Source organism: Hippoglossus hippoglossus, chromosome 6 (assembly GCF_009819705.1).
Source record: "Hippoglossus hippoglossus isolate fHipHip1 chromosome 6, fHipHip1.pri, whole genome shotgun sequence".
Classification (NCBI taxonomy): Eukaryota; Metazoa; Chordata; class Actinopteri; order Pleuronectiformes; family Pleuronectidae; genus Hippoglossus; species Hippoglossus hippoglossus.
The window spans coordinates 20,272,836-20,293,919 of NC_047156.1; the positions used below are offsets into that span (position 1 = coordinate 20,272,836).

The 21,084-nt window shown below is 40.7% G+C and overlaps 1 protein-coding gene across 13 annotated transcripts in view; it reads right to left on the reverse strand.

Annotated features, from left to right (window-relative positions):
- The window catches only part of LOC117763646 (pleckstrin homology domain-containing family A member 7-like), a 125,629-nt gene that overhangs the window by 61,381 nt on the left and 43,164 nt on the right, over window positions 1–21,084 (reverse strand). For all 13 annotated transcript variants that reach the window (XM_034588933.1, XM_034588930.1, XM_034588945.1 and 10 more), the window contains one exon: window positions 836–919. In XM_034588933.1, coding sequence (XP_034444824.1) covers window positions 836–919 — 84 coding nt within the window. The remainder of the gene's footprint in view (window positions 1–835; window positions 920–21,084) is intronic.

A 21,084-nucleotide genomic window follows, 5' to 3' on the forward strand; every position in this document is an offset into this window, starting at 1 on the left:
GTGGCTTGACGTTCGGACTGTACAGTGTGAGCACATAAATCATCCTGGCATTCCAGTACAGATGACATACTTGTACAGCGTCTGTTGGAATTCAACAGTAGCATTTCTAAAATGACAGTGTTTGCCCAGCTTAACTCTCGACAAGAGAGCCGACAAGAAAAACAGATGTAACTAAAAGTAACCCAGGTTTAGCTGCACTTTCCAACTGTGATGTTCTAAACAGGAAGAGAGAGAAACACGTTACGGACTCCTGCTAAAGCATCCCCAGACAGTGAGAGCAGCACTGCTTGTCCTTGACGATTCCACCAACATCTTCTCTTTTCACTTCTGATTCAGAAGCGGCGCTGGTGAATTGAACTGCCCACATCTTGACTTAACTCAAGACTTTTCAAAGACCCTACTATCAAACCACTCAGTAAAAAAGAGTATTTAGTAAAAAAATATGCAAGTGATAACTTTAAGGTATAGATACGATTGTTTTAAGTCACTGTAAAATAGAACGTCAGGCGTCCGCAGTAAATCACACTATAACAAACCATGAGTCACTAAAGGAGCAGTGGATTTCTCTTCTTCACATGCTTCAGATGCTCCTCATTTCCAGTATCATTTCATCATGTCAGAGGAGGGGATAAACTACATAGCTCACATTGGAGCATTCACATCAAAAATGAAAATAGAAACAATATTTTAGCCAATTTCATTGTCGATATATCTCAAAGCAGCTGGAGAATGTCAATGTGGCCCAGAGCATCTGACACCAAATCAATTTTTTATTTCAACAGCAGAGAGTTTTTCGAATAGATGGGGCAGCAGAGAAGTAAACTCAATCACTCACTGTTCCTGCAGGATGAAATCCATGTTCTCTGGAGAAATCTGTCCGGTCACAGGATGGCGAAACGCCGTGGTCCTCTGGTTATGACTGAAGTGACACAGGGAGGAGAGAAAGGAGACAAAATTAGCAACTGAGGCACTGTGAACACTGTGTAGGCATCACCCTGGATTTTCAACCCCTGATCCGTTCACATGTACTGCCCACACAAGCCGATCATTCCCCAGAGGAGTAGCAGGTTTAGAAGCTCTGTCCCACCTCCCCACCCTGATGGGCCTTCGTCCCTGACTTTCCCCAGCCCTGTGTAGAATGTGAGGGGTGACTACAGGACCCCCCGCCCCGCCCCACCCTTCCTGTTCAGCCTGTGTGGGGCAAACTGTTTGGCTCAGCACAAAATGCTGGACAGTGGAAGCCTGGGCCTCCATCAGTTATAGACCCAGTAAGTCAGTCTAAGCCTCGACCAGAGTGAAAAAAGCATTGGGCTGGGTAAACAACACAGGGTGGCATGGGGGTCTGTGTGTGTGTGTGTCTGTGTGTGTGTGTGTGTGTGTGTGTGTGTGTATGCATTTGTTTGTTTGTTTGTGTGTGTGTGTGGGGGGGGGGGGAGCTGTCAATGACTGTTGACAATGATGGGGACATGTTAATGGAATGTTGTTCGTATTTAATAAACAGACACCATCTCCTACGAAATGAGTGACATGCTTCCTTTACTAATAACATGCAGTGATGAGGACCATCCTGCACACTCAGCAAACACACCTGTTGAGTGGAAAGGTTGCGATTCCTTTCCCCGTCTCTGACAACAATCGATAAGTAGCAGCACCGTTTTCCATTCACTAGCAGATCACATTACTCACGCTGGACCGATTCCTGGTTGATGTAGCAGAAGATCAAATCCCACAGGACTACAAGTTTTCCCAAGAGACCCAGTGACACGGCAGCAGCAGGCTCCACAACAGGGACTCACAACGTCTTTATTAGCTCACAGCACGAGACCTACACACAACTTGTCACATCAAACTGATCATATCAATGGGTGCCTGTGGCTTAGGAGATAGAGCATGTTTTCCCACTAAACAGACAGTCGGTGGCTCATGCCGAAATGTCCATGGGCAAGACACTGAACCCCAAGTTGCCCCTGAAGGCTGTGTCGGCAGTGTATGAGTGATGCATGATAGAGATATAGGAAGTGCAGCATATAGATGCAGTGTATGAATGGGTAAATGGCAAAACTGTGCTTCAAAGCACTTTATGGTCATTTAGACTAGAAAAGTGCTTTATAAATATAGACCAATTATAGTTAATGCACTGCATGTAGACACCTTCCTGTTAGTTCATACAAAAGACTGTTATACTGCTCCCTCCTGTCAGTTGAGTTACGACAACTAATGGCAGCATCACTAACAGGAAACATGACCATCAGCTGTTTTACTTTCTTGATGAGTGTTTTTGCCTTAATTTTGGCTTCACTGCTCCCTTTTGTTTCTCTCCTAAATCTGGATTTTGGAGCTAAAGGGATAATTCACAGAAAAATGAATATTCACCCATTGTCTACTCACCACTATGCGGATGGAGGGGTGGGTGAATTTTCATTTTTAGGTAAGCTATCCCTTTAAGTCGCTGACAGAACAGCACAGGTAAAATTGATGCAGATGTGACAGGCATATACTTGTCAGTCAAGTAAGAAAAGCATACTACTCGTTAGGTCCTTTAAATGTGTTGCTACTTGCTACAATATGCATTTTAAAAAGCATGTTGGGGAGTTTGAACTGAGATCTTCATGTGCAAAGTTTTCTTTGAAACAGAATTAAGATGCAAGAGACGCAGCAACAGCTAAACATTTCTTAGAAACTTCATTATCACAAATTGATAAATGAAAAATTTATTCAGTGAGTATATTTATATATATATATTAACATTTCCTTCACTGTGTTTTGCAGAAGTTTGGCAATTTCTTTGGAGGCTGACTACACAATGTCAGCATCCTCAGGTGCTGCAGGCTCTGTGTCCTTTTCAACAAAAAAAGAACCAGTAACGTAAAGTATTCATAGGTTTCATATAAGCCCAAGCTCATATACAACAGCCAGGCATGAAAATGCTCTGCAGAGTGAAATTAAAAAAAGGGTGTTAAAGAGCATACAAAACCTTTACGCTCTTTAGAAGAGCAGCAATGTGGTAGAGATTGTGTTAGTCATGGTGCCAGAGGAGTGTGTGTTACTGGACACCAGCACCTCATGCTCTAGATAGTGGTGTCCCTCAGGGGGATACGCTCAATATTTCAACAGGAAAGTTGGAGGGGCCTGATGAATTAATAACTGTCTGAACAGGACGTGTTCATAATGAATCAGTCGTAGCACAAAGAAATAAACAGATCGTCCCTACAAGCCTCTGAGCTGCAAGTTACACAGCCCCGATAAATTCAACAGCAAATGTTCATTGGCAGCCTTGTGTCAGTGCCGTTTATTGATAAACATGCCGCTGATGTCATTTCTGTTGCATCATGGTTAATAGTCTGCATTAAAAAAGTACAAAATATCCCTAGCAACGGTGTATACAAGAATATGGCCCTAGTATATATAGTAGATACGATTTTAGTTATTTCCTATCTTTCTCTTTAAGTGTATTTATAGCTGTATATGTTTGTTTTGTTCCTTTCAAAGTTGTCTTTTTATTTAGTGTCAGTGAGGAGGACACTCTGGCTAACCCGCACAGACTCTGTGCAAAATAGCAGCATTCATTTACAAGCTGTGGCAGTTTTCACAGTGGAAATTCTCATCAATGGCATTAACTGCTTATTTTGCTCATATGTCTTCTATCATTAAAAAATATGGACATTTTAAAAAGGTCAAAACTTGAATTTCATTGGAGGGGAACTTTAAAAAGGGATGAATATGTATGGAAGTGATCTTTGTAAATGGATTACATTAAATATTGGAATTACATTGGCAGTAAATTGAAATGGGAACTATAATTTATAAGTTGGAATTTATGGAACAGGATCAAGCCTTTTAAAATATCATTGCTTTAATGGTTTATTATCTTAATGTGAATGTGTTCCACTAAAAGCAGTGTTCTTCAGCGAGGTATTGTTTTCACACTGCGCTAGAGGACAGAGATACATTTCCAAGTGTGAATGTGTGAAACACGACAAGCCCACACACCTTGGTCTCAAGAAATATTGAAGAAAATTGTGTAATGAAAAGACAATAAATCGTCATATGATACAGAGTTAACTTTGCAGTGATGACAGCCACTAAGATGAAAGCAGAACAGTGATCTAATGAAAAGTAAGGCGGTATGTTAACTCGGATCTTTTTGCCAGACTGTTAAATGGTAAAGAGGTATTTATGACAAAGGACACAGTCACCTTAAATCCTCTCTCTCTAACTCACATTAAATTCAGTTATTGATCGCGGGCCTTAAAACCAAGGCTTGTTTATGTCAGAGCTGATATGTGTGGCACTTCTCCCTGGCCACAGATGAATCCGTCTCACAGAATATGAATGGGAACAGCGGGTCGGTGTCAGTTTATCAGTGGCTCTGATTTCATCCTGCAGCAAGGTTCAAAATAGTACAAGATAAAATAGACGTGATAGTGTGTCATTTCAGAAGAGCAAAGGCAACAATGACCTGAGCTTTAAGGGAAAAATTATAGAAGAAGTGCTAAAAGCTTTATGTACTCTTAATGATGATCCTTTAACACACGCTGTAAAAGACCTGTTCACAATGTCCCTTACATCGCTGCATTCATTTGCCGTGTTGGGTACATAGTTCCCACTTCACAGAGATGTGTCCAGTGTTGGCTCAGTAGAGCTGGATATTATTAAAATTAGCGGTGTCTAAAGAATAAATAGTGAATGTCACGTTTTTTGCTTCTACATGAAGTGACCATTTCCTTTTCATCTTCATACAACAGGAAATTCATTAAAGAACTGATACCAAGATTTATAGCACTATCAGAAGACTACAAAGCAATCCAGACTCAAGACATTTATGATAAGTTACAGACGTTGTCTTTACCAATCTCATTGCTATTCTGAGGGAATTGGTTAAAACCGAGGTAGAATTAATGAGGCTGATAAAATGAAAAAGGGATTGGGCGCCTGTTAGCTCATCTTGTAGAGCAGGAGCCCCATATATACAGAGGCAGGTTCAGTTCCTGGCTGTAGTATTGGTCATTAACCCAGACTCCTCCATGTTAGTAGATGGAAAATGGGACAAACAAAAATCTCAAAATACACATCAAATAAAATATTCCCAAATATGTTTTTTCTGTCATCGTAGGTATTTATTATCAAATATGTTTAAAATGTTCATGTTTCTGATTAAGTTGGTTTTAATTAGTTATTTTATGCTATAAAATTGGTGTGAAACATTATGATTGACAAGTGAGAGTGACTCGCGATTTGAAAAGCGCTTGTATACGCGGGACATCAATACCACGGCTGCATTCCATGATCACTACTGTGCTGACTCCAAATGGCGTCACCAGCACAAGATGGCAGCACCAATATCCAGGATATTTCGGCTAAATTTTTTTTTTACAAGGAGAGGAAGTGGAAACTATTCACATAAATGTTGCTACAGTAGACAATATGAATCTTATAACTCTGCAAACTAATAGACAGATTGTCCCTTTCATAAATAAACTGCATAGCTGTTCTATGAACCTTGTCTCATCCACAGTTGTCTGACAAAAGTTATTGTTGTTATTCATACCAAGAAATCCAAGGTGAGCATGTAGGACGTATTATATGGTAATACCTGCAGTGCTATTATGGTACAATATCTCATATCAGACAGAAAAAACCTTTCTATGAACTCATTGTACACAAACAAAAACTTTTAAAAGGTAGTTTGAAGGCTTTGTAGCCAAGGCCCATGCTCAATATCTATTATATCTCCCATTATTTTACTGTGCACATAAAGCCTAAAAGAACACACCACAACTGTAATAATGTGTTTGACTCATCCAAACATCTCTGTTGTGCCACAAACTTCCATCTCCAGGGACAACCAAGGCATTAGTCTACCTCTCCCTGCTGGCTCTCCAGCTATGAGTGCCTTACATAACAACCATATCATTAAAAGAGCTGCCTCTCAAAAAAGCCCAACACCCGCTGATTAAAATAGCCTCCTTGATGCTGACACTCTGCATGCAGCTTTCCAAGGCGTGGTGTTTACCTGCAGGGTGGAGGGAGTTATGACAGGTCCACAATATGGACTGAGTCAGAGGTCAGCAATCATGACAATAGAAAAGAGTGATACATATACAAAAAAGGTGAAATTTAATTGAACAAATGTGGTAATGTTATAATTCTTAGGTTTTTTATGTGAGCAATTAGGTGCAGCTTGATGGAATTTTAGTGTATTTGTTGGGCCTTGGCAGAGGTATGTATCAATGGATGTATCAATAACAAGCCGTCAAAGTATTTATACACAGTAGTTACCACTCCCTCTCTGTCTACATAGTCCATTCATTGATCCGGGCTCCGCCTTCAGGGCTATATTAAGTTACTTCTGATGCTGCACACATAACATAGGGTGGCTTTTATTGCGAAGGAGTCAAAACAAGCCAATGTATTTGTCACAAAGTTCACACTGACAACAGTTAACTCTAAAAAAAAATGTCGAAAAAACCGCATTGTAGTTTTTTGGGGTAATTCTTCTCAGTGGAAAATAAATATAATATCTCAGCATGAAATCAGATCTCTATTGCTCCTGCCATCATAGCAAGAGGTCAATTATTGACTGAGTTCTTGATTCAAATAACGTGTGCTGTGTTTGGCCGAGCCATAAACAAAGTCACCAGTTTTTCTGTTGGGTTTCTGTCAGAGGAGAGGCTTGTTATATTAAACTCCACTTGTTTGGTGCAACCAGTAAACACTGGCTGCATGCTGGTTAACTCTCAAATTGGGATTCTGTTATTTTCCCTTCACTATTGATTCAAACACAATGGAATTTAGAAGCTTTGGTAACAGACAACGAGCTGATTCCTCTCTTTCACGCTAAGTCTTAGTTTGGATCTTTGACTCAGATAAATTCAGCTTGGTCTGCTTCAGCATGGTCTCTCGCATGAAACCGTCAACAGAAGGTTCACTACAACAAGCTAATTCAGACGTCATGCATAGTGTATTGATTTGTGATTCTGACATCAATTGTAACACAACACTGTCGACGTTGCCCATTAATTACCCAGACCATGGTGGGCCGCCACAGTCTAATTCGTCCTGCCACAGAGACAAATACTGCCGCTCAAGTGGACCAGAGAACCGTCAAAAATTTCACAACATTTTAGCTGACCTTGGCAGGCAGGCAAAAGTCATCATACCACTGGTAGTGTCTCTGTAGCTGTAACTGCAGGGGGCATGTGAGAGCATGCTGTATGTCTGTGCGAGGATGAGGCTCACTGTTCAATCGCAACAATCAACCACCACAGAGCCCTCCAGCTACCGCCACAGATTCAATCTAATTGTGTGGAAAACACTGCATGCCATGTTATTCTTGACCAAACACAGAAACCCAAACAAGCTGTCCAGACAGAATGGCTCATTACTTTGTCATCTGAGAGAAAGCAAAGATGTAAAAACCACTCTCCCTTTCGTGCCAGTTTAATGCTTCAATTTTGTAATGATTTTAATCTCGCCCCACCCCAGCTCCCCTGCAGCTGGGGTGGGGCGAAATGCAAAAACATTATTATCACGATAAATTTATTCATATCAGTCGATATCGATATATATTGCGATATAAATGAAATCCGCACCACTGCACTGAGGCGCATTAATCTTCGCAGTGACTCGGCTCCTCTGCTGTTTTCTAATCACTCACACTTAGAACTGATCTTTATAAAAACCTGCTGAATTCATATTTATGTTCCTGGATAAACGGGGCGTTGCTTCTTCTGCAATAATGAAGTTAAAACATTGTGCTGCGTCATAATCCGGTCAATCATTGGTTGTTCGTGTTGTCGGTCAAAACATGGATGGAATGAGTTCTATCGATGTTGTATCGACCATGTCTTTAATTTCTATCCAGGAAAAGTTTTATCGGATAATTATCTTAATCGTTTTATCGCCCAGCCCCACCTGTAGCTGAAGCTGACGTTGTTTCTCACTTAACCAAATTAAAAGAACCTTTCCTCTTACAAGACAGTCCTGACCACTGGGCTGCAGTCAGCTGTACGCCTCGAGCTTCTGCGCTTGACTTGTCGATGTCCGCATGACATTTGTGAAGGACGGGTGCTAAACCTGCAGGGTTACATAAACATGGGACTGCCCATGGCAGCACATGCACAACACAACCCACCTCTCATGTAAACACACATGATCACACATACCACACATGGTCTCTTTCTCTCTGGCTTATAAGGCACACTGCACCTGCTGTGTCATATGACTTGGGTGTCACTCTGTTTCTCCAGGAACTACGTTTACTTGACTCCTGCTTGGCCCTGCAGCCATAGTAACACATACTAGTAGTGCAATGATTCACTAATCACTCCACAGACTCAAAAATAATCACCAACAGATTTGATAATTTATAAAAACTTACCCAAAAAAATGGTTTTATATTTTCTAAATGAGAATGTATATCATTAAGTGGCTTTGGCTTCAGCAGATTGAAGATATTGCCTTGGGTTCTGAGGTACTGGGATATATTTTCACCAGAAGGACATATAATAATATACTTAAATTAAAATATTATACTTAAAGAAAAAGAAAAATGAATCAATCAAAAATAACCATTAGTCGCAATGTGGTTTGTTTGTTTTTCTTCCTCTGCCAAAAGGAGTTGGCTTATCTTGATGATCACTTTCCCTTCAGTGCTGAAACTGTGCCAGTGATTTTATAGTCAGATATCAAACTGTCAGGTTTTTCTTTTTGATTTATGTCTGTTGCTAGTTCACATCAGAATTAGTGATTGGCTGACATCACCTCTGTAACTGCCAGTCAAAAACCCTAATACAACAGTGTGGTTCTTAGCAAGGCAATACAGCAGTGTAATGGTTTTTGAGTTGGAAAAGAACCGGGAAACTTGATGTTCTTTTTTTTTTTTTTTTTTAAGGGTGCTACTAATTGTACTAATTGTATGCCTAATTTAAAATTAAATGTATGCTTAGACTGAGTTTTCATAAGCATCTCAAACAAAAAATGGCCGGGTCCAAAATCCCTCACTACCACTCACTCAGTATTCTCTACGCCTCAGCATCTGACAGTGTTTGACTTTGTTTGACATTTCTGCCCCTGTCAATGTCCACATGACATTTATTAAGGGGCGGGCGCTAAACTTCCAGCGTTACATAAACATGGGACAGTCCATGGCAGCACACGACCCACCTCTCATGTAAACACACATGATCACACACACCACACATGGTCTGTCTCATATTACATTTACAATCCTGCGTTTTATATGAGGATGTCAGTTCTGTGTATGAGAATCTATTCATACAACAGTACCTTTAAAACTTCCACTTTCACAATGAAACTATAGTGTCTTCAGCAAGTGCACGCAAAACAATCCCAGAATGCAATGTCAGGTATTTTATTAGTTATGAAAATCTAAACTGTCAGTGGCAAGAGATAATGATGAGTAAGTGTACCAATCTTTTCTACACAAGCACACACTAACATTTCTGATGCAGATTTATTTTGCAAGTATACAAATGTTGATTTGCATTTTCACTAAACACAAATAACTCGTTAACATCACTTCACCAGCTCAAAATCTTACTGATCTTTATTTGAGTGCTAATAATATGTATATACTATCTATGGGCCTTAGAGGTGCCAATCAGAGCAGTAGTGAACTAAGAATTTGTCACAACTGATGACAAAACACAACACTACAGTTGTTGTATTAAACCAAAGCTACAGCATTTTAGAGTGTATGAAAATGCAGGAGGAATGAAATTAGTTACAGTTACAGTACTTTATGATATTTAATCAGTATCATTGATTTTGTTCTCAGCCTCACTAAAGGGCACCTGTCGGATCAGCCGGAGTCATGCAGCATTTCCTTCCTCCTTTGTAAACAGCTTTGACTGTTTCACTATTACTTCCAATAACACAGGTGCTTTCCTGCTCAGCCTTAGAAACTGAAGCTGCACGGCTGTATATCGTGAGACCATAAGATAATCTGTGATCCTGCAAAATCAACTATAAAGGAGCAGAGAGACAAAGTGTGCAGCATTATCTAAAGTACTAGGTAACATTGATACAGTGGATGTTTCCCCTTTCTTTTCAATAAGCTTTTGCTGCACATAGATAATAATAGTCTGTTTAACATAATTATGAAGGGTCTGCAAATTTTGTCAGACTTGCATGAATACAACATGAAAGCCGGTGAAAACACTTGATACTGATAAGCACTCATTAGACTGAGCTATTGTAACTTCAAGTTCAAAAGCAAGTTAAGTTCTTGCAATAAATAAATCCAGCTGAATACATTATGTGAGACATGGTGAGGCTGATTGAAGCTGCCAGCCTCATCTCAGATGTGTGTCCTCTTAGTTTGTGTCCATGTATCATCTAATAACTTTGCCAAGCCTGAAAGTTAAAATAGTTAAAATAATACCCATTTCCTTATATTGACGATAGTGATATCACCAATATCACCATCACCGGCAAACCACACCCTCATCTGACTGTGACTGACGGCTTTGACTCTCACCGCCAATAAATAGCAGGAATTTGTCTTTGTATGATTTGATGCTGCTCACATTGCCTGTGTTTTAACAGATGTGTAGCAGACAGAGTGATTCTAAATGATTTGGTGAGTGGGTGTTCTCTCAGTCAAAGGTCACATCTATTTAAAGGGCTTTTCCACGTGAAATGTGTTTGAAGTTCAGCGAGGGAGTGTGGGTAGGAGGGCTGCCAGTGCAGTATGGGGGGGGCACACAGCAAGGTCATTACCATTCAGAGCACACTGCACATGTTTAACAATGTACTGTATGTGCTCGCCTGTGTGTATGAGGGAGAGAGGGAGAGGGAGAGGGAGAGGGAGAGAGAGAGAGAGAGAGAGAGAGAGAGAGAGAGAGAGAGACCTAGTATAATACGTATTTTATTCTGGATGAACAAACATCACAGCTGTGATATCTCATTTGCAATCTTCAAAGGCAAAAGTTAAGTTACTTTTCATAACCAAGAACATGGAAGATGTAGCTCAAACCAAAGCTGAAAAAAACAAAACATACTAAAGCCCCATTACTCATCTCTTCCTGACTAACGGTACAATCACTGTATCGAACTCCACATTTTGTCTCTCTTCACACTGGACCGTCTCTGATGTGCTCAGAGAGCATACACTATTTGCTCTGTGTAAAAGAACGTAATTGAAAATCTATGGGAGAGCTCACAGACCATCACCCCTCCTTGCACCAACGTGAAACACACACAGCAATGTGCACACGCGCGCGCGCGCACACACACACACACACAGCAAAAAATTAGATGACACTAGTTCGCGGCCTAATGTTTAAATAAACATCACCTAATTGAGTTGCACAAGGCCACAGCTACAAATGGGTTCCTGATTTGGCCTCAGCACAGAAGTAGATTAAAACATTATCAGTGTTGATTTTGGGCAGCCTGCAGAGTGGGCCACTGGCAAAGAAGCTCCCATTATTTTTTGTCAGCCACTCAAATGAGAAAGAGCTCGTTGATGATGTAATCAGCCTCCGGCCTTCAACAAATGCATTAACGTTAAGCCAGAAACATTACTTAAAAAGAACAAGATTCCTAAAATATCTAAGTTCCGAAAACTTCAATTTAAAAAATCGACTTATTAACAAAAACACTGAATCAATAGAAATTTGATACTTAAATACCATTTAAGTCATATATCAAGTTACACTACCAAACATTTGCTGGTTACATCTACACAATCTGACACTAGTTTTACTTGTTTAAGTCACTCTTAAACCTCATTATATAAACACATATATAAGTCATTTTGAACAACATTCATTACTATTGATATTTAACTGACTAAAAGATGTACTATGTACTTAGGCCAAGAAGTAACTGTAATGATATTAATATTTGTATGCAGGCTTATTCACTGCAAAATAAAACTTTTAACAAAAAAAACAAAGAAAAAGGTCACTGACTTCTAGGTCAATATCTACAGATACTAGAAAGTTGTATAAGCAGTAGTGCACTGGCCCATGTAAACTAGTTAACAATTAATAGTCGAAGACATTTACAATTCGGTTAAAAATTTTAGATTGCTCAAGCAAAACACCTCTCAGACAAAATCTAGTTATTTAAATTAAAGTGTCCATATTGAGTTTTGTTATAGTGTCATAGCTGTTTATGTTGCAGAGGCCAAAGTTTGCATTCTTCTCTCCCACAGTAATCTCCACTTCTGAAGAACCTGAAATGTCTCGTTTGCCTTCCTGGATTGTTTTTCATATAATGTCTGTGTGACCGACAGGCTAGTTTGGCTTAGGATTGGTACAGCAAAACCAAAGCCATTGTTACTGTGGCTACAGCGGGCGTTTACAGCTGATCAGGAAGCCTCTCGGGAAGGGGCATGTCACACACTAAGCAGTTGACTAATAAAAGCAGACTGGAGTTTTTGGGAGCCGTGCCAAAGGCAAAAACAGGGAGGGGGGGGGAGCATGGCTGCAGCAGTGTATGATATAGGACAAATTATGTATTTTAATATATTCAAGTAGACCCCCAAATAAAATTATGAACCTGTAAATGACGAAAGAAGGAAAGCTTTAAAAATTAGACTCATATTTCTCCAGTTTCATGCATTTTTTATGCGTATATTTTTTTTTTTACATCTTTAAAAGAAGTTAACATGTTGGTTACTCTTGAATTTTCTCTTGAAGCTCTCACTGATATGAGAGCTCACATTAGCAGAGCTACTACTATGGAGCACAACATCTGAGAGACACTGGCTCGAGAGACAGTGCAGCCGGGCCAGCAGCTCAGTGCTGCTATAAAAAGAAGCAGGAAGCTTCCTCAGAAGAATGAAAAGCTGGAAACAGAAAAGCACAGACCCTTTCCCTGTTTCATTTGTTGATATTTACCTGTGTCCACATGGTCACTGCTGTGGCTTCACTACTTCTGTTCCTCTCCATGCATGTGAATGTGGGCAAGTGCTACATACACTGAACTCTGTGTGTGTGTGTGTGTGTGTGTGTGTGTGTGTGTGTGTGTGTGTGTGTGTGTGTGTGTGTGTGTGTATAATAGGCTGGCTTGGTCCTATAACTGGCCAGGGGGTAAAGAGATGGAATACAATCTGACCACTACAAATGCACACACGTTCACAGACTGCATGCACGCACACGCACACACACACACTCAGTCACACTGCTGAATTCCTGGCAGGCTGCTGCTGCCAGTCAGTTCCTTCCTTGGCCCAGTGAACATTAGGCAGTGACACATTTGGTTCAGTTCCACCATCACTCGTTCAGGTTTCACAGCCATCAAATACCACGTCTACCACCCCACCCACACATCACAAATACAAACAGCCGGTCATTTGGTTTTCTCACACTCCACCCTCATCTCATGCTCTCCACGTCACTCCTTCAGAATTGCTCCCTTGTTTGATTAAATCAAGGTTTATAACAGTCTACAGTGGTTTTGTCAGGTTAAGTGCTAAAACCACATATACTGTGTCTGACAGTGTGACAGAATGAGCTGAATGTTACCAGTGGGCCTGGTTGTATGCAAATCAATGTAATGATGGTTATTACCCAATGCTAGAATTTTGTGCCGTGACTGTGTATCCGTGATTATAACCTCTAAGTGGAGACAGCTAAGCTTTTAAGTTACATAAAACTTTTTAAATGAGGGTTATGCCAATGTAGGTTATTGGAAAAAGCAATAGTGCCTCAAATAGGATTTCAGTATTCCATAACAATGATGGCTACCTGGAGATGCATCTGCAGCTAATGCAGTTTGCTCTTTTGCTCATCACTGACAGAACCCCTGGCTTGGCGCCCATCCACCTAAGCTTTGTCGCACCCATTATTTATTCTTGAGACAGGAAGTATTGGTAAAGTGCCGCTGCTACAACACCAGTGTATGACCTCAAGGCCCTCGGCAGCAGATGCGCTAAGCATCATTTTTCTCATTATATCACAGCGCTTTTATGTTGCCACAGCAGCCCACCCCCTCCCTCCTATCATTGGTTTCATTGTGACCCAGTAAAATAAGGAGATTCTCCAGTGGCACAGAGGGGGTGAGGTGGAACTGACACAGCCAGGGCAGTGGCTCCGCACTGCTGGCAGCCTGAGAACAACACGGTGCCAGTAATAACTGCAGCAGACACGAGCATTGCTGACATCCCTGGCATTGAGAGACCGCTGCCAGGGCCCTGACGTAGGGTACCATCTACAAATAGGTAACATACTATTGGATTATGACATATTGAAAAGGAAAGCAGAATCAACAGTTTCAACACAACATATTAGGAGCGCAAATCTGAGGCTTTGTCATGACACTTTTTTCAATTTTGAGTTACATTTAATATTTAAAATGATAATACCACCCATTGGAATTCATCTTACTAGCTATAAGAGGAATAACAATGGGCGGGACCATAAGTGGAATAGGAATAAGTACTGACTAATGAGATCTGTACACAATATCAAGCAAAAACATGTTAATGCTCCGTTTTCATTTTAAATGAACTCAAAATGACCACAAACATGTCTTAGGTAACTGACACATCCCTTGATGTTGTTTAAAGTTAGGGTTGGTAATCCTGGAAAAACTAACAAGGGCAGGCTACACTTAAAAATATGCAACTAATACATCCCACCCTCTCTCCTTGGACCCCTCGTCTACTACACCCCAAAAACACATGAACGTGCACTGACTGACAACTGGTAGAAGACAAGTTCTCACAGACTTCCTCACTAACTTCTGTCTATCGTCTCTCTGCTTCAGCAGTGATTGTCTCTCCAGCCCAAGACTCTAGTTATGCCGTCATCTTTATTAATTGATGGTTTTCAGGGCATGAGGAGGATTTCAACAAATACGATAAAAAATATTTCAGAAACTACTAACCCCAGACCTACCTTTAACTTACCCCCGTCTTTACAACTGCCAGTTAGTAAGCAAACGTAAACTGTCGCTAATCAAATGTTTATGATTTAATATGTTAAAAGTGTTAAATGTTCAATTTTTCAATCACATTTAACAAAGGCAATTATATCACAGGCATCTGTTTCATTAAAGTTAATTATCTTGTAGATGTATTGTTATATACTTAACAAGTAAGGTTGAGGAAGATCTTATCGTGTCTTATCTTATGAAACGTGATTTAAATAAATCATCAGGCCTCCAAAGCTTTCCCAGCTGAATGCCATAACTCCCCAACAGCCACCAGCAAACACTGCCTGTTCATTCCTCATAATTACCGTTATTATTCTGCCATAACAAAGTTAAACCAGGGCGTACATAATACAGAAATCTGTGGTTTAAACGTTAATACTGAAACATTATCCCTCAGGCAAAGTAAAAGTGGCAGGAAAACACTCAGCCTCCAGTGAACATCTCTCACCCCTGTATCGTGGTTGTAGAACTTGTCTCACAACATAAACACTTCACCAGTGCATCGTTTTTCCTGTGCTGACAGCCCACAAAAAGGTAAAGACTCCACAGTGCTGCTGAAGAGAAGTCCAGAAGGCCTTCCAGCAACACCACTAATACACCTCCAATGCATCATGGTGACAAAATGAGTCCTGGCACTATGTGAACAGACTTGTTTATGTGTTGCTACAATAACACTGCATGTGTTGAAATGTTATTTCTTGGGCAATCTAATACATATTTAATATTTTGCAAATAAACCCTTACAAAGCATGAGTTACATCATCAAGTACCCTTTAATGGCTTGCCTTTGGACAAGATGAAAGACAAGTTGGCAGATATTCAAATAATATTCAATTACAGCTTGAATGTTCTGACAAATGCCAAAAATATGTTTCAATTTGCCTTCCAGCATGCTCCCAAAACGGATTTGTAAAATGATCAACACTGATTATTAAAAAAAAAACTTTCAACCTGCAATGTATGAACAAGCTTGGAGCAAACGGTGTTAATCAGTTGGAATAGGTCATGTTAACCAGCCAGTTTCATTAGCACCACATGGTTGCAGACAGCTGGAGCGGAAAAATGTGTCTAAAATCTAAAATATCCGCGCGTCAAGGCTGCACTGGCTTTCATTTGGTTCATTCACTGCAGCTCTGGGCTGTTTTGTTTTCCGGCTACAAAGTTGCACATATTAATTTTCACATAACAGCAAGGCATGACTTTTAAGTCTCAAATTCAGTCTTGCTTATATGCAAAACCCTGTGTTTAATCAATCAATGGTTTTATGTTGAATAGTTGTGCTCTGCTGTGGATAAGGGCCCTTGTGTGTGTCCCTGCAGAAATTTGAGTGAAATTAATTACTTTTTTCACCACACAGCCATGGTGTGGCTTAAGTAATAGTTCAACTCATGCATGTGGTTTTGAAGGAAACGTCTTGCCAACTTGAAATTTGCAATGAAATTTGGTGCAGACACTGATGTTCCTCTCAGGCTGATTGTGGGTAATAACTTGTGTGATTCCAAGGACTTTTCATTGAGCATCTTCATGTCAAGATACGACCCGCCTTCTGAAATATGACTCATCACTCCATCTCGAATGGCTTTTTAGAAATTAAGTCATTATGCATGACAAAAAAAAAAGGTTTAATGACTAGAATGATACCGTATATACTTCTGTTACTACATCTGCCGTTTAACAGTGAGCAGGCTTGCTCCACAGTCACTGTCAGGGTTGTGGACTCTAAGATGGTTACGCCTTTTTGTGTGTTTTGCCTTGTCACGGCTTGGTACTCTATTCCTGTGTGTGCTATGGGCGTGACCTCCAGGCAGTATATTAACTATTGCTTTACATGTTCGCATTGTTTTTTTTTATCATTTAAAAAAGTTATCAATAACAAGAGGGGAATTGGTTCACTGATCCATTTAGGGCGAGCAACATTATTTCCTGCCTCCTTCAGCAGCAGCATCTCTGATGAAGTAACTCCAGAAATTGATTTAGAGGCAACTGCCGACACTCAACCAAAATTATGTACAAGTAGTTAGGGAAGACAATACACTCAGCAAGTACTGAGCAAGTTTCTCAAGTAGAAAAGTGAATGTGGTACTTTAACTTGAGGACACTTTTGTTTGTATATTTGTACTTTTACTTCAGTAAAATGTTTGAGCGCTTCTCATACACACCTGATTCATATCCTTCATTTAACTCACTCACCTGACAGCAGTATTTAAGGACCGGCCGCTAACTACTACTCTGCTAGAACATTCATTTACCTTGTGGTACTTAAGACTTGTTTTGTGCCTGCCTGTCTTTATCATAACCACTGCTTCTCTGTTTGCCAGGATCATCTACTGTCTGCAGCTACCTGTTCCTCTCAGCCAGCTCCTCAGCCACACTCCTCCTTGGACTCTCTGTGATAACACGCTGATCTTAACCTCAGGCTCAAGACTTCTCCTGTTCCCCTCGGTTTGATAGCTTTCCTTGTTATCAGCCAGCATCCCCTCGGCAAGTTATTTTGTATAGCACATTTACGTCCTGTAGTTAATTACTCGTGTTAAATTCATCCTGTGTCTCAGTGATTTGACTTTGGCACTTTGAGTCCAGCTGTTTAAGCTCATTTGAACAGTCTCAAGGGCTCATACTTCAACATTCACTGTACTTTGAGAATAAACCCATTCTAATTATTCAGACCCCTCACAGGATCATTTCCTGGAAATCGGATCACTGCGTGTTCGACGCTCGTCCACATTCAAATCGGATGTGACGTTTTGGACTCCTGCCTCTGTGCCTGACTGACTCCAATTATAGCCGCTCTTCACTGGGCTGAGGAACAGAGTGCCTATTAAATGCCTCTTTGCAGAGATAATGAAAATATTATGCATTTGCATAAACAGGAATGGCAGTGGAATGGAGCCCTGTGATTTGGGGGGGGAGCATGTAGAAGAGTGAACAATGCTTAGGCTCATTACGAAAGTGCCTGCACTGACTAAAAATTAGGCGGCACTCTGCAGTTTGTGCATTCACAGCAATTAAGATCCATTGTGAATACATTGAGAAGCTGCCTGACAGAGGAAGGGTTTTGGGAGGCTATTTAGGTTATTTATGTTGCAATACAAGTGTTTTAAAGATTTTACTTCTGCATTAGTCAAACATTCTCTCAGACAATACGACCATTGTTGGGACTGTAAAGTAACAAGAGTGTAGGACATAAGGGCCAAGTTAACATAATCAGCATAGTAACAAGCCATCCCATCTACTGGCTGCTCTTCAGCTGTGCCGGTACTACGTGGGCGCAGGTCAACATGAAGAGATAAAGTGGAGGAAAATGTGTCAGTGGTGCCGTATCTGTGACTCAAGCGGTTGTTCCGCACCTCAAAGCGGCTGAATTTCTGCCTACAGTACTCAGGGTTAATAACATAATGTGATACTTTATTGATCCCTGCTGGCAGAATTCTCATTTTGTTCGGACACCTATAGAAGACCTCTGCTACAGCGCGCTGGGATTCCGGGGTTTGCTGAGGGGCACTCAGGCAGTTTAATGCCAGCAATAAAATTTAATTGAACTAAAACTTGAGGATGATTGCTGAAGACAAACAAGCTAACTTCTGTGTGTTTACCATCCATAGATTAAGACCATGCTTTGGCTGACTGGCACTTTGAGCCAGGTAGCAACATGCTCTCGGTTACCATGCTAACACTCTGATGTCATAATTAGTATCTTCAAGTGTTAACAGACTAGCTTTGCCATCCGGAGAGCCAGACCACTAAAAAATAAATAATCAATCAATCCATCAATCCATCCATTATCTATAGTGCTTATCATCTGAGGGTCACGGGGGAGATGGAGACAATCCCAGCTGACATTAGGCAAGAGAAGGGGTACACCCTGGACAGGCCACCAGCGTAACACAGGACCAACATGCAAAGACAAACTAACATTCTCACTCATATTCACACCTACAGTCAATTCAGAGTCTCCACTTAACCTGACCCCAGCCTGTATGTCTGTGGGATGACGCTGGATACCCGGAAAAAAGCCATACGGACACAGGTAGAGCATGTGAACTCCACACAGAAAGACCCCAGCCCAACCTTCTTTCTGTTAGGCACAGGGGAAAACCACTATACCACCGTGTCACCTTCAATAGTAAAATAATAAAATATTACCCTCATTAAAACTGAAGAGCTGCTTCACTTTGATCACTCTGGAGTGCTTTACTTTGACAAGCAGCTTGTTCAGGACAGAGTTCACACATCAATCTGTGAGAGGACAGCGTCAGGTAGTTCTTGCTCTGCTGTTGGTCCACGGTATCTAATTCCACCATCTCTTATCCTCTGTGCTGACGGTGTGTGGACATGGGAAAATCCATCTGTTCACATAAACATGAGGGCTCATAGTAAACAGAGCTGAACTGGTGTAGCTGAATACAAACATGCCGACGACAACAAAAAATATAACTGTAGAGAAAATGGCTAATAACTGGATAAAATCCCACACATGATAATCCAAATGAGACTTGTATTTTGAAAAGAGTTAGGCATTAACCAGTCTTGAAGGGATTTGTTTGTGGCCTAGCAGTCACAGATCTGTGACAGACTTCATTTGATTCCAGCTGATGCCATTTCCTAAGCCTTTTTTACCTTGTGTCTCTCGTCGGAAATAGCAAATGAAGGCAAATTAAAATGATTTATAACCATTATAATTGTAGCCGAGAGTTTAATTCACCTATGCTGAGAAGTAATACGTATAATAAGGACATGAAGAATGTGAGCTTGAACCAGGACAGTATGCCCGTTTATTTTTTCACGAGTCAACACTTTGCTCCCAAAACAGAACAACTTGTCTTTTTTTCCATCTATAGTATCGATAATCGTGAAAACGCTGAAACCATGATATTTCCCAATATATTTTGGCCCGAAAATTTCATATTGTGAAATCCCTAAAGTATTAAATCTCTTATGTCATTGTTTTTGGCCTTCTCTTTGAGGTGATCATATTTTGATTAATTCCAAGAAAATCAACCTTTGTGCCCCTCTAGAGTGCATGTGTTGAATTTTGTATAGTGTGTCCAACTGGCTTGGCATCACAGCCATGACTGCAGCACATGACATTTCTTGTTCTCCCAAGCCTCCTGTCTCTATCAAAAACATCACTTTACACTTATGGTCTCTACCATTCTTTTTTCTCTTTATTTTACTTTGAGGTCTTTTTTCCCCCTTTCTCATTGCCGTGGCCTGAGCTCAACTGAATTATTGCTGCGGTTAGATTCTCCTGTTTGATTGCTTGAGTGACTGATTGGTTGGTTGGTGGATATGCTCTCATCCAACCATATTCTCATTGGTCTGACAAACAATAGTGTTACGGTCATATGTGGAAAAGCAATACATTAAGCCTTGAAAATGGGGTACCTATGTATGAATAATGTTTTCATGACTAAATAAAAGGTTACTACTACTACATATGAATATGAGTGTGACTGGGTTAATATGCTTTGAGTAGTCATCAAGACGATTTACCATTAATGAATATGTATATATATATGCACATACATATATAAACTGTAGGTATAAAACACAGTATTTTGGACAAACATCTCCTACTCATTTCATATTCATTGCCATCCCTTCCTTCTTAAAATTTTTTCTTATGCTGTCCCAACTGATGTCCCATTCCAACAGCTGTCACGCCACCTCCTCCCCAGACAGTCGAGCGGGTTATTTAGCAGCCCTGACAGATAATTGCAGCTCCATCAAGTAGCAGGATTGAGATTCTTCAGCCCTGATGAGCCGTTCCATCATGATTGTGGCTGCATTTTGAGAGGGTGGGGCGACCGATGGCGAGCAGTGAATGGTGGTGTATAGTGGTATAATAGAGACGTCCATCCCAACCAATCACAAACAGCAGAGGGAGTGGTGTCCACCTCTGTTGCTACTGGTGATGCGACAGGCAGACGGAAACTCTCTCCCCCTTAAGGCCTCAAGAGACTGCTTTGGGACATTTTGTTGCTATGGCAACATCGGACAAGAGTGGCGGCTTAGAGATGACTTTTAATCAGCCCCCAGTGTTGTCCGTTGTGATAAATGTTAACATACAGCAGTGGGCTTTAATAGTTGACTTTTGCACCAGAACCAGTGTTTGTCTGCAGGAAACAGCTCTTCTGAAAGTGTGTGTGTCTGTGTATGAATGACAAGAGAGCA